At 35.3% G+C, this 14,445-nt stretch overlaps 1 protein-coding gene across 2 annotated transcripts; it reads right to left on the bottom strand.

Annotated features, from left to right (window-relative positions):
• Window positions 1-4,843: 4,843 nt before the first annotated feature.
• LOC130960411 (protein SCAR2-like) lies at window positions 4,844-13,409 on the bottom strand. Of its 2 annotated transcripts, none has more exons than XM_057885801.1 (9): window positions 12,959-13,409; window positions 11,373-11,536; window positions 11,061-11,184; window positions 10,830-10,959; window positions 10,196-10,254; window positions 6,027-10,092; window positions 5,850-5,936; window positions 5,652-5,756; window positions 4,844-5,544 (listed from the first exon to the last, which is right to left on the bottom strand). In XM_057885801.1, exons 1-9 carry the CDS (start codon window positions 13,114-13,116, stop codon window positions 5,494-5,496), a joined length of 4,944 nt encoding a protein of 1,647 aa, XP_057741784.1. In that variant the 5' UTR covers window positions 13,117-13,409; the 3' UTR covers window positions 4,844-5,493. The 2 variants fall into 2 exon arrangements, with proteins under 2 accessions (XP_057741784.1, XP_057741783.1); XM_057885800.1 differs by having other exon boundaries at window positions 10,196-10,257.
• Between the last annotated feature and the right edge of the window lie 1,036 nt (window positions 13,410-14,445).

Raw genomic sequence — 14,445 nt, forward strand, 5'->3', positions numbered from 1 at the left:
AGGGTCGACCCTAACAAACAGAAGATTTGACATCTGACGTATCTCCTAATGGACTCCTCAGTGTCCAACGGCTCTGCGTCTCTTATACGTCGAACCCAACCCAGTTTTATATAGGATTTCGAAGAATGACTAACTACTGGTTCAGACCAAATATCGCGATGCTCTGACTCTAAAGGAAGTCGCCACTACTATCTGTCCATCCACTAACAGGCTCTCCATCAATGGGTAGGCCAAATATATGAGCAACATCTTCCAATGTCACTGTAACCTCACTGACCGACAATACAAAGGTGTGAGTTTCTGGCCTCCACCTTTCAACCAGAGCAGCTAATAAGGGGTGAAATCCTCTTATCACCCCAATCCTAGAGACGTGGTAGAATCTCGTGGCGCGTAAGTAGTTTTCGACCATCGGGTTCTACGTCTGTGGCGGATCCAGTTTACGCACCAACAAATTTCTGTTAGGCTGCATCAACAAAGATATATCTGTTACATTAATTAAATAATAATTCTTATAAATATTTTAATAAATATTCACATATTTATTTTAATATCTTATTTATTAAAAATATTTAACAAATATTAGCATATTTATTTATTTATTAAAATATTAAAATATTTATTTATTTATTAAATAAAATATTTAATTATATTTATTTATCAAACTATTTATTTGTTCAACATATTTATTATTATTAATATTCATGTGTTCGCATAGTTATTTTAAATAATAATTCTTACATAAAATATTTAAATGATAACAATATATAATAATATTTAATAACATTTATCACTTTAAATAAAATATTTAATAATATTTATTTATCAAATTATTTATTTTTTAATATTTAATAACAATATATTTTATATATATTTACATATTTATTATAATATTTATTTATTAATATATACAGCCACATATTTACTTTTAAAAAATCAAAATATTTATTTTTTTTATTTATTAGTATATTCATAACAAAAATTATAAAATATATATTTTATTATAGTATTTTTATAACAGATAATTAATCTCATCATAACAAAAAAATTACATATTAACGTTTATAAATAAATAGAATATAATTATATTTTATAAATTAAAATTTTATTCTAAAATATTCATAAAATACAAAAAATAATATTCCCAATACATATATATTTATACATAAAAATATTTAAAAAATTTAAATACATAAAAAAACAAACTTTAAATACATAAAAAAATTTGTCAACTTATATAAATTAGATAATCCAAATAATTAATATTATATTTTTCGGGTGTCGTATAATTACGTACCATTTTTTAATCCCTATAAACTAATAATTTTTTTTTTAAATTTTTTTCTTTTATATCACTACTCACATTACACACTACTGCTATCAATACTCTATTCACTACCTACACGCTCATAACTCCTTTTTTTCTCTCTCAGTTCCTTGCTTCAACAATGTCTGTATGCTTCAATAGAAGGGAAGAAAAGTGAATTTATACATAGTTGAAGGGCTGCTTGCTGGCTACCGGAGTGGGGGGCTGTTCCTGCATGCAGGCCTGCAACCCCTCCCCCGTGGTGCTGCTGCAACATTGGAACTCAGCGAAATCCTGCACCACTTCACGGGTTTCACAGCACCACACCCCCGGCGTGTTGGCAACAGACTGCCACCCGTCCTTGCTCGTCACATCAGCACACCCTTGTGTGTTGAAGGGGTGCTGACACGTCACTGACCGGCTCAAGCACCACGCCCCCGGCGTGTTAATTGCGACACCACACTTCAGCAAAACACCTCCTTTACCAATATACAGCTAATACACCAAAGCAAGTTCCATAAGAAAAATAATTTCTGTTGTCAAAGTTATATATATATATATATATATATATATATATATATATATATATATATATATATATATATATATATATATACACCAAGTAGAGATGAATACTATATGGTAGCTACAGGAAATTCTTTAGCACTGAATCGAAGTATTCGGGAGGAACAGATTGTCCCAACGCGATATCGTCAAGAATTTCTGACTATTGCATGGGAAGAGGTTCATCTCCGAAGTATTTTCCCCTTTCAATATTTTTCTATTGGAGCTTCGCTCATTCCTTTTATCGAGCATAATGATGCGAATCGAGCTTTAATGAGTTCCGCCCGTGAGTTAGTATTTTTTTCTTTTGAATTTTCTATGTTTGATTTTGATAGTTACCAGTTAAAGATGTAAAATAGGTAAAATCCTAAAAGTTTTTTATATAATTAATCTCTATATACAAGTCATTTAATCAAATAAGTCCAACAAAGTCATTTACACTCACGTGTGCACATTCTTCTTCTTTGTCACCCCTATACTTTGTCTTCTTCTTCTTCTTCTTCTTCTTCTCCTTCCTTTTCATTATTGTTCTCTTTCATTATCGTCGTCACTAACACATCTCCTCTTCCTCCTCCTCTTCTTCCCTCTTTTCTCATTGGAATTTCTTCTCCTCCTTCCTTTTCCTCCTTTTCCTCCATCATCTTCATCGTCATGATCATCATTGTCGTCTTCTTCTTATACGTATCGACATTATCGTTATCGTAGAATTTGTCATATATTGATGACGTTGCCTGGTCCAAAATTAATTTTTGTTGATAATTCAGTCAATTTTGTGTGTTGTTTTCAAACTGAGTTTGTGTGTCATAATCATTAAGTAATTTTGGTACATTTCTGAGTTAATTGAGATTTGTAGCAAAATTTCAGTGTAAAATTTAAGAAATTTATGTGTTATTATTAAGAAATTTTGGTGTATTTTTATTCTGATAAGTTCTGCAAAATTCAAAACTCTTCCTCTTTCTCTTCATGATCTGCTACTACTTCTTCTTTTTCTTCTTCTTCCTCATCATCATCATCATCTTCTTCTTTTTTTTATTCATCTCTTCCTTCTTGTTTTACCTTCTCAAGTTTCTTCTTGTTTTACTCTATTAACAAGAATAAAAACAAAAAAATTAAACAAAGAATAAGAAACACATAATACTGCGAAATTACTTAAAAGATGATGAACATATATTTATTCAACTAAAAGAAAAAAAGAAATAATGAAAAAAAAAAGAAAAAAATGTATTAAATTTTTTTGTGTGTGCATTTGTAGCAAAATTTCAGTGTAAAAACTAATAAATTTATATGTTATTGTTAAAAAATTTCGGTGTATTTTTATTCTGATAAGTTCTGCATAATTCAAAAGTTTTCCTTTTTTTCCTCTTCATTTTTTGTTGCTTCTTTTTCATTTTCTTATTTCATTTTCTCATAAATCTTTTTAGAAAAAAAAATCAAACAAAGAAAAAAATATATAATGTTGCAAAATTAATGAAAAGAGGAGGAAGAAAAAAATGCAGCAATAAAAAAACGAGGAAGAGGATGAAACATGTGAAGAAAGAGAAGGAATGTGAAGAAAAAAGCAGAAGAACGCAAAGAAGAAGGAAAAGAATGAGAAAGAAGAGGAGGAATTCGAAATACAAACGTTAGAAGAGGAATACAAAGAAAAAAAAAGAAACACGAAAAAGAACGAACAACCTAATTTCACGCACGCGTATGTAACTGAGACTTATTAGGTTAGAATTAACTTGTTTAAATTTGATTGTCAAAAAGACATATATATATATATATATATATATATATATATATATATATATATATATATATATATATATAAATTTAGACGTCCAAGTATTTTTTAAATAAGTTTTCAACCAAATTAATGCACGCTAGATGCTACCTCTTTTACGTACTTAGGTGCTGCTGATGCTATTTTTCCTCCTCTTTCATGCTGAAAAAGCACGGAAACAAAGAACTACGTGATGGACATTAACATTTATTTTATTGGACTTATACCAATTTGGTTGCACTTGATTATTAAAAATATTTGTACATATATAACATTATCATTTTTTTTTAGACAGGTTAAGGACTAATTCGTCGCGAATCTGAATTCCATTTAAGGGTCTGCCACTAACTGATGAGTTGCTGCATACACAAGGCAGAGTTCAAACTTCCAACACTTGCTTAAGTGAACGAGTGAGCTGACCACTCGACCAACTCAAGTTAGTCACATATAACATCATTATTTCTAAAATTAATATAAACTTCATCTTATAATTGGGTTGGTTTAGGTTTAACAATCCTAAAATCAGTAATCGAAACAATTAAAGTCGGATTCAATTACACCTCATTATTCAACCCAATTACACCTCATTATTCAATCATTACCCGTCAAATACAAAACTATTAACCTATTATAGCTGAATCGGATCAATTTTGATCGAACGGTTAGATTACCCGTACCTGTGAACTCCCGTGCTTATGGGGCTTGATGAATGTCTTTAAATAGCATATGTTGTTGTGCTTATGGGGCTTGATCAATGTCTTTAAATAGCATATGCGGTTAATTGTTAAAAGACCATTATCAATTTTTATCGAACGGTTAGATTACCCGTACCCGTGAACACCCGTGCTTATGGGACTTGATGAATGTCGTTAAATCAGCCTATGCCTGTTAATTGTTAAAAGACCATTATCAAGAGAAATAATAATCATATAAACCAAACCCCCCCCCCCCCCCCCCCCAAAAAAAAAAAAAAGCTAATAATTATTACGATTTTATAAAGCAAAGTACAATACGAGTAATCTCCACATTTTTTAATTTTAAGAGTTGTTCTAATTGCAGAGTCAGGAAGACAGAGAACAATTGACCTTTATGTTTATACATTAAAAAGCTACACATAGTACATCACTGAGTTGAAAGTTGAAACCAGATCACCGTTATCGAAATTGATTGTTGTTACTTGTGGAAGGAAAAAAAAAATAATATAATAACTTTCTTCCTCTTCATGCATGCTTCTATTTACCACAGACAATGAACCAATCTACCTCTTTGTTTGTTAACATATAAGATACTATAATAACAGTAAGTAGTAGCTCAATGAATGACAGCAATGATGGAATCTGTACACTGAAAGTATTATACTAACGTTTACATATATGACTGTACTGGACATAGATGAGATACATGCTGATAAATGGGGAAATTATCACGATACACATACGCTACACATCACACAAGTACAAAATTGGGTACACAGATTACAGATATAAGGTAATGACATAACACAGAAATATACACTTGCTTATGGGATTTGATGATAAGTGGGTACAGCGCTTGCACGCTGAGCCTGAGCCGTATCAAATTGCAGAAAGTTTTTCACCTCCTACAATGGATCTGGATTTGACGATTGATGCTAAATTTTGTTTGCTTATACTGATATTCATGCAAATTGTATGTAGAAGAAATGAGGACTAAGAGGAGAAGCTAGACCTAAGAGTATATCATATATGAACATGGTAGGATAAAGAATCTTTACATTTCACCAAGACTTTTCCTATTCATTGTAGGAGAGAACGAGTGACACTTTGGACATGGTTCAGAGGCAAGAATCAGAGTGCAATGCTTTCCAAACAGAATTCAAGAATCACTCACTCCAACTATCCGCATCATCGTCTTCATCACTTCCGGCCAAAGCCTATTATTTATATTTCAGTAATTTATCAACATGTTAGTTGACCTTTTGAAGAAAACAGGCCACAACAACAATTGGTAAAATGAACAGATAACAAGAGAGTGAGAGACCTGGCGAATTGCATTGGCTTTTTCCAAGATGGCGGCAAGCTTCAAGTTTGTTTTAGGACCTTGAATGCTGGGTCGCGTTGCTACAGTAGGCTTCAAGTTGAAGGACTGGGAAAACCAAAAAATATTTTTAATATAAGAATATGCTTTGTTACAGAAGTGGTAAAGATCAGCATAAAGATAAAGGTTGCAGAGTCTAACCTTTGTTCTTATCTGTTCTAGCAATGAATCTCTTTCATCTGTCTTTGGGGCGGTTTGAGGAACAACCCGTTCAGTAACCTTCCTAAGCTGTTATAGTCCAAACGCAAAGTGTTATGCAAAAATAAGACCACAAAAAGAAATTGAGTTTCAAAATAAAAATCTAGAAACTACAATCACCTTGCTTTTGTCATGAGCAGCAACAGCGTCAATTAGCGGATTCCGAGGACGAGGAAGCTTGTTCTTTGGTTTTGGATTTGTCCTTTCACTCTCAAAATCTGAAGTTTGAGCAGATGCAGCTAAGGACAATGATGTTTCCCCCTCAGGAGGCAAGAAATGCGGATTAGGTGCCATACTATTCATGTGAGGTGGCAACATGAGTGAGATAGGCAGATGTCCTTGTCCCACTTCAGCATTACTCATAGATTGATTCAGTGTTTTAACTTCAGAACTAGCCTCTGTTGAAAACTGACTGGGAGGATGAATTTGTTTTTCTTGTGGAGAGATGGAATCATGTTCAGGAACAGCACATTCAGCAGGTGGTATTGGAGGGCAAGGATCTGAACTCTCAACTGTTTCTCCCTCAGAAGCAACATAAGCATGTGGAGGGCTTTCAGCGGATAACCTGTTATCTGTAGACTGCTGAAGTGAGTCATCTTCACTAGTCTCTGTCTTTGACAGAATAAGAGGTTGAGTTTGTTCGTCTGCAGAGATGGAATCTTGTCCAGAAGTAACATGAGAATCTTGGGAAGTGGCCACAGGTACGACATTTCTTATGGGATGCTCATGTGCTTTGACTTCTAAACTAGTCTCAGTCATTAATTGACTTGGGGATTGGGTCAATTTTTCCTGTGGAGAGGTGAAATCAGTTACAGAAGCAGAAAAATCGGCAGATGGAGTTGGAGGGTATAGGGTTGAATTTTGTGCCATTAGTCCCTCAGAAGCAACAATGTAGCCATGCTGAGGCCTGCTGGTGGTTACAACAGGTAATGTATAGAAAGGATTTGCAATTTGGCTTCTGTCCAACAATAGGTATTGACCATTTGCTTCATTAACCATGATAGGAAATTGAAAAGGTATAGCAACAGGATGCCCTGAAACACCCACTGGAAACCCAGAAGATTGGAGCTTATCACTCACTGCCATGACAGGCACAAATGGATTCTGAGACAGCAAATTATCTCTTTCAGATGGTGGAAAACCAAATTGAGAGGTATTATCAGGTTCAATTGGAAGCATTGGTTGACCTGAAGGCAGCATTGGTTGGAATGAGGCCTGACTTACTTCTACCTGTTCTCTCTGCAGAAAAGGGGAAGAATGCTGAACCTTGCCCATTCTCCATTGCATAGGTGGTAGAGGGGGCATAGGAGGCATCTCATCGAGATTATTCTCAGCTGACTCAGTAAAGAGATCGGGAAGAGACTTCGATGGCTCCATGACATGTTCTGTAGGGTTAACCTCCTGGCTAGATGACTGTGGTAAGGGATGAGATGATGACAGTTCATCTGCATGGTCATCTGAAGGGAAGTCGGGAGTGGCATGAATGCTTTCTTTCTCCAATTGAGTTTTCTGAGAGGCTATGTTTCCTTCACCGCTGAGCATAAACTCTGCATCCCATTCACCAACATGTGATCGTGAAAACAGCTCTACATCACTTCCAGACTCAAGCTTGTTACAAGGTGATGAAAAACTCTCTCTCTTGTTCTGTGAAGGATCATTCAAGTCATCAAATATAGATTCTGACTGCTGACTATCTAACCCTGAAAATTCATGCACCATTTTCATGTCGTCGACAGAAGCACTGTGTTGGAGTTTCTCCCAAGGAGATGAATTTTGATTATCATTACATCTTTCTAAATTAGAAAGATCACCAGGTGCCTGTTTCTCCAGATTCAATTGCACACCAGAAGACACAGCTATTGGTTGATCCATTTCATTCTGTCTCTCTAATTCTGTCAAAGATTCTCTAGCAACTGCCTTGTTAACTTCCATCTCTTTCTCATGCGGATCTGCAACAGCAGAGAGACATTCTTCCGTATCTGTACAATTAATGGTTGGAGAATAAATGACATCAAGTGGTGAGATGGCTGTCGATTGCTCCAGTTGGCTATCCCTTTTCTCTACATTCAAGTCCTTTAAAATTTGGGTTGATTTTACTTCATTGGATTCCATTTCCATCTTATAATAATCCAAGGAAGAAGAGAGAGGTTTTTGCAAACTGGAAGAACTTCCAGATGGAGCTGGACAGGTTAAAATACCTGCATCTTTGTCATCATTATTAACAGAAGGAACAGTAGAGACAGCTTGGTCTTCTGAATCAACATTTTCACTGAACACATCATTTACCATCACAGGAGTATCAGGAGAAGACAGCTCTTTAACAGGACCATCACCTTCAACAGGATCAACACCTGAGGTGGATCTTATTTCATCACCGGGCACCAGTCCCTCTTCAGAAATTGATTCCACATCAGAACACACTTGTTCATTTTTGGCTAAACTTGGTTCATCCTGTGGATTGTTATGAGTTACATCTGAGGATAACTCCCCGGTAAGGCAACTCGTGGGAGGAACATCCACAACAGGAGCCAAATCTTCAGAACCAAGTTGGGTAGATATAATACAATCCTCATCTTTCAAGTCTTGACAATCAAGCACCACCATTGTACCTGAATTCAAGTCCAGTTCTTCCATGGATGAGGAAATCGGATCCTCTCCTGTTGAACCAATATCTCTATCAACCAAAACTTCAAGAGAGTTTTTATTAGGTGATTCCACCTGCAACTTCTTTATTTCTGAAAGATCACTGCCTTCATTTTCCTGAACTAATTCTAAATTATTGGAAAATTGCAATAAATCATCGGACTGAACATTTGGATCATAATTATCGAACTTGTCTAGAGAATTTTTATCAGACAAATCCAAAGGACAAGCATCTTCTTTCACTGCAGAGAGAGAGACAGGTTCAGCAACCGTAGATTTCATAGGATCTGTTCTTTCTTCATCTTCTTCTACTGTTGAATTAAGTTCAACTGGGTCAAATGGGAGTTCATCTGATTGAGCCTGTGGAGGTAGAGTCACTGGTGAAGCAGGGCCATGAACAGAACACAATACATGTCCTGAAGTCATCAGTTCATTAGAGGCTTGCCCTGAATCAGAAATTTCTTCTTCACCATCAGGTGCATCATGAACAGCAATATGGGGAGGCTGTCTGGGTAGTGTATCTTCAACCTCTGGTTCATAAATTTTGGTTTTTGTTGATAATATAGGCTCCGATTGTATATTTTCAACCACAGAGCTTAATGAATCAGTGTGATCGGAAGGGGATCTTTCTTTCTTGCTAGAACTATTGTCATCTGACATAGAAGAATTTCCAATAGATGGGGAATCTGAAAAGTGAGATTGCATTTCTGTATGATCATCGCCATCTCTTCTGAACAAACTATTGTCTGACATTGAGGATGTCCCAGTTGAGCGAGAATCAGACAACTGAGCATGCTCTTCAATTTGTTCTTCATTTCTATCTTGTTTGAATGAACCAATCTCATCAGACGTTGAGGAATCTCCAAATGATTGAGAATATGAAAACCGAGCCTCTGGTTGATAGTTTTCTTTGCCATCACCGTCTGTTGCCTTTTGAATATTCAATAATCGCCTTTTAGGTTTACATTCATTGTCTGTTTCCAATTCTGACTCCATGGTGTTTAAAGCATCCATATAATTGTCAACTTCACTAATTGTATCAGAATGGTACCCATCTAAGATCCCTTCTATTTTCTTTTGTTCATCGACTGCCAATTCTGTTTCCATAGGAAACTTGGGATGATTAGAAGAAATTTCCTCTGTCACACGAGAAAATTTTTGTTCTTTCACCTTCACAACATCTCCATTTGCCTTTCCATCCATTTCTGAAAATCCTTTTAGTGATTCCTGCTGGTTAGGGGATGGGTAGGTGTTTTCGTTTCCCAATTTCCTCTTTACAGGACTAGTGCCACTGATTTCAAGCGTTTTGATCCCTGCTTCACTGGTATCATCCGACATAGGCTTTACAGACAAAGGAATAATTGAAGTTTCATAAATCATTTTATGATCAGGTGAGGCAGTTTCCAGGAACTTTGTCATGTAACTTTTCCCATCTTTTACTTCAACTGCAGATCCATTCAACTGTCTTTTCTTCAACTTCACAAGACGTGCAGGATCAGTGTAACCATTCTCAATACGCTCCTCAAGAAGCAGCTGATGCAATCTGCAAGAATAGAAACTAAATTCTGTCAGCAATTAACCGTTGAAAGACATTTATATGTTCCAAATGCCAGAAGAATAACCACAACAAAATCACTGGAGCTTACTTTGCATGTGATGGTGCAACATTAGGGCCTTCGCCATCCCGCAATCGTTGTCCTTTCTTCTGCTGCAAATGGAAGAAATAAGTACACCGTCAAAATTGTATATATTCAATTTTCATTGTATATTACAATGCTACAATGAACAAGAAAAGCAGTGCTAAAAACTTGTACAGCATGACATATGGCTATGTTTAATAAACATCGAATGCATTGTCATGTGCACAGAGAACGTATTATTACATTTCAATTGTAATTTATAAATTTACAGCAAGAACCCAACCACTACACGATGTCAAGACAAATATATTAAGTTTTGAGAGAGGAGAGAATTCAGAGAGACTGAGAAAGGTTCCAGAAATGTGTAATGTTCATTATGACTGAGTTTAGAACTAATCTGTACTTATACAGATAGAGCGTAAGCTACACTAAGGGCAGAATAGTCCTATCCTAGCTGGCTCCACTTATAACTAACAGCCTCTATTCTCTCTTCTGTAGGTTTTACTATCAGTTAGCTAACTCACTATTAAATTACAATGACAGAACCACTTTATCAAAGAAAATAAGAGATTTTTCAATTTAAAATAATTTTCAAGAAAAGGAGTTATGTCAATAAATGGTATAATTGGCAATTCTGTACCTTGATTTTACGTATTCTCTTTTCCCTGTGAACTTCTACCATTTTGGTTTCAAATGAAGCTGATTCCATTTTAAAAAATGACGGATCAGTGTAACGCTTCAGGCAAGCCCCAGCACCAGCCACATCAAACCTATAAGAAGCCAAAGTCGAAGAAAAAATTTTACATATATACAACAAAGTAAAATATTTTACGCAGAAATTATACAATTATGAAGAAACAGATCATCATACTTATCCAGAAGGAAAAGTCTCGGAGGACCACGACATTCTTCATAAGAATCCATTACAAATCGAGGCAGATCTCCTTGAGTAACAAGATTCTGTTCAGAACGAAGATTAGGATGCCAATCAACCCCTGCACGCAATAAGCAAGATTATTTATACTTAGCCCAAACAGGCAAACAGCAAAAAACCCCAGGGACCATTATGTTTAAACATTGCAAGTTAAACTAAAAGTCCATCATTTGACAAGATAACCAAAATTCAAATCACAATGACAAATAAAAATCACACCAAATGGGACTCTGTTATGTGTCAACAAACCTCCATTCGTGTAGAAGGATGAATGATGAGTTTGAGAGAAAAAAGCCTTCTCAAGTGAAGGAACTTCAGCCTCAAGCTGTTGAACACGAGTCATAAGTCCATGACCTCTTGCAGCAGTAGCCATTACTTCTTCATGTAAATCATGGAAGATCTCGGCAGCAAACCTGATCAAAATGTAACAGTTAAATGCAGAGAACTTGAGAGCACCGAGTGTACAAACTATGATTGAAAAAGTTAAATGCCAAAGCTGACTTCAACTAGGCTAAAGTTAGGTCAGGTAGTATCTCAGATATTCCTGTCACGACGTGGATTCCCCAACCAGAAACTAACTTCAAGTAATCAAATAGAAGACACAGAAAAGCAACAAGCCTGTCAAGCCACCTATCATAAGCCACTGTATTCGGATATATTCGTTTTACTAATGATGACCAAAACCATTCGAACCAAATTCTCGTGTGATTGAGTAACCTACTCTATCTCAGGAGGTTGTTGAATGTTTTATAGGTTGCACATAGTAGATCATAATACTAACACACAATTTTAATACACTCTCCAAAGAAATATCAGGTAACTACTTTCTGCAATTCTAGTATGCTACTCAATTATAAAGTGGAATACAGAAACAGCATTTTCTCTTTATCTGAGTTAAAACAATAAACAAATACTCAACAACATTAAACTCAACATGTCTATAACAGTCCAATCACATTGAAGTCAAAATGCTATATTTTTCAGAACGGAACTCGGTAAGTTTAAAATATATGATCGTCAATTCATCATATTAAAGAGATACAAATCCAAATCAGCTATTGTAAAAATAAATAGAAACTACTGATGTCCACACAAACTCACCCAAATGACCAAACACCTTCACCATTCTATACAATATGTACATACAATTCTCAAGGAGCTAGAACCAGTAAAGGAGAATCAACAATAACACAATCGAAAGGCGACAATCAAACAAAAAAATAACAAAAAAATAAAACAGATTAAAAAAGCAATCACATAAAATTAGAGAGCGAGGAAAGACAGTAGTTAAAAAATAACCATATATAACCACCTCCAAGTCTGAAAAGCCACAAACCTTGCCGAATTTAGCTCACGCCAGCACAAACTCGAAAATTTCTAAACTACACTCAATTTCACCATCTTCCCTTTCAAGGCTTGCGCTTATTCAACTATAAGCGCAATCAAATTCACAAAACCCAAACGCAAATTAATCTCACTCCGACAAAACTGTAACTAGAAGATTCCATTAAATCTCAGATTGAGTCACAAAACCTAGCTGAACTAAGCCTCGCTCACAAATTCGAAAATTGCACAAAATCTTTTTCTTTTTCTCACTCATTCAACTAAACGCAATTAAAAAACAAAAACCTATTCGAATCTAGCACAATCCAGCAGCACAAACTCCAAGTGATTCTACCAAACTTCAATTCTAATCTTTTTTTGTCTTCAAACTCGGTACCGCAATCACCGAAACCACTACTAAAACCACTTTAATTGCATTGCAGTTTTGAAAAAAGCTAAAATAAAATCAGCTCAAGTCAGAAAAATCAGAGAGAGAGAGAGAGAGAGCTGACTCGGCGAGGTCGCCGAGCTGGCGGAGGAGACCGACGAGGCCGCCCATGGCGACGGCCTCAAGGAGAGCTTCCGGATCGTCCCGAACGTCGGCGGCGCGGTACAGCTCGGGATCCGCGAGGCCGTACTCGTTCCGAATGTGGTACTTGGAGAGCGGCATTTTCTTCTTCTTCTAGAACTCTCCCGCAATTTTGCTGCGGCAGCTAGAAAAGCTTAGGTATTCAATGACGGTGATTGTTGCAGTGGTGGCGGTGCTAGTTCGATGTTGTCGGTTGCTCCGGCGACTCTGTTTCTGCTTCTGCGTTCCACCATGGATGAGAGAGAACGAAGGAACGAAGAAGAGGAAAGGAGAGAGATTTGGATTTATATAATAATAATAATAAATTATTGTTTTGGGAAGTGAAATGAAACGAAATAAAAGAAGGATAAAAGGTGGAGGTGGGTGCGGGTGTGACAGACGTGAAGAGACTCAAGGATGCTAATACTGCCAAGTGCCAACACCAACTCTGACCTCACACCCCAACAGGCCAACACTAAATAAATAGTTTTTTTCCCTATAAATTCATGCAACATACAATATAAAAAAATGGTATTTAAATTAGTATTATAAAGAAGTTTCATTATTTTAATTATTTTGTAGATTTCTACAATTTTATTAAATTTTTAATTAGATTTTTATATATATATTTTTTGAATTTTTATACTATATCAGATTTTGTAATTAAGTCTTTATCCTAACAAAAATGTTAAAATTAATAAAATATTCTGTTAAACAAGATAAATATGCCTAATACTTGATTAAATATTCTATATAGTTTAACAGAATATTCTATTAATTCTAATGTTTTTATTATAGTAGAGACTTAGATACAAAATTTAATATAGTATAAAAATTCAATTAAAAAGAAAAAAAATATAAAGATCTAATTGAAAGTTTGATGAAATTATAGAGACCGACAAAGTAATTAAACCTTATAAAAATAACAAAACTACAAAACTAAAGGCCAATAAGAAATAAATCTCATAATGGTCCCTGAGATTTATAGAATTATCCAATTTAGTCCTCAAAATTCTAATTTCACTATAGTGATTCTTCAGATTGAGTTTCGAGCACCATAATAATTTCTAAACTCATTTCCAATGATAACTCAACTGTTTAATGCTGATGTAACTATCCTTGACCCAACACTTTACACCTGTGTCTCCCTCTTCTCATTCTCATCCATTTTTACCACACTCTTCTTCGGACTCTTATTGTCATCCCTCTTCACTCTCCTCTCATCCTCAGCTTTTTTTCTCTCTTTTCTCCACCTTCCGCCACCTCTCTTACATCCTTTCATCCCTCCCCTCTCCCACACCTCAACACCGAACTATGAAATAATTTTTTTTTCCAAAACCTCGACATACTTGAACGAGCCTTAATCATTGAAGAATAAGTGCACATATTAAAAAGAGATTCATATGCCTTCATGCAAATAAAATTTGAGAA

This window comes from Arachis stenosperma, chromosome 2 (genome assembly GCF_014773155.1).
Source record: "Arachis stenosperma cultivar V10309 chromosome 2, arast.V10309.gnm1.PFL2, whole genome shotgun sequence".
In the NCBI taxonomy this organism is placed as follows: Eukaryota; Viridiplantae; Streptophyta; class Magnoliopsida; order Fabales; family Fabaceae; genus Arachis; species Arachis stenosperma.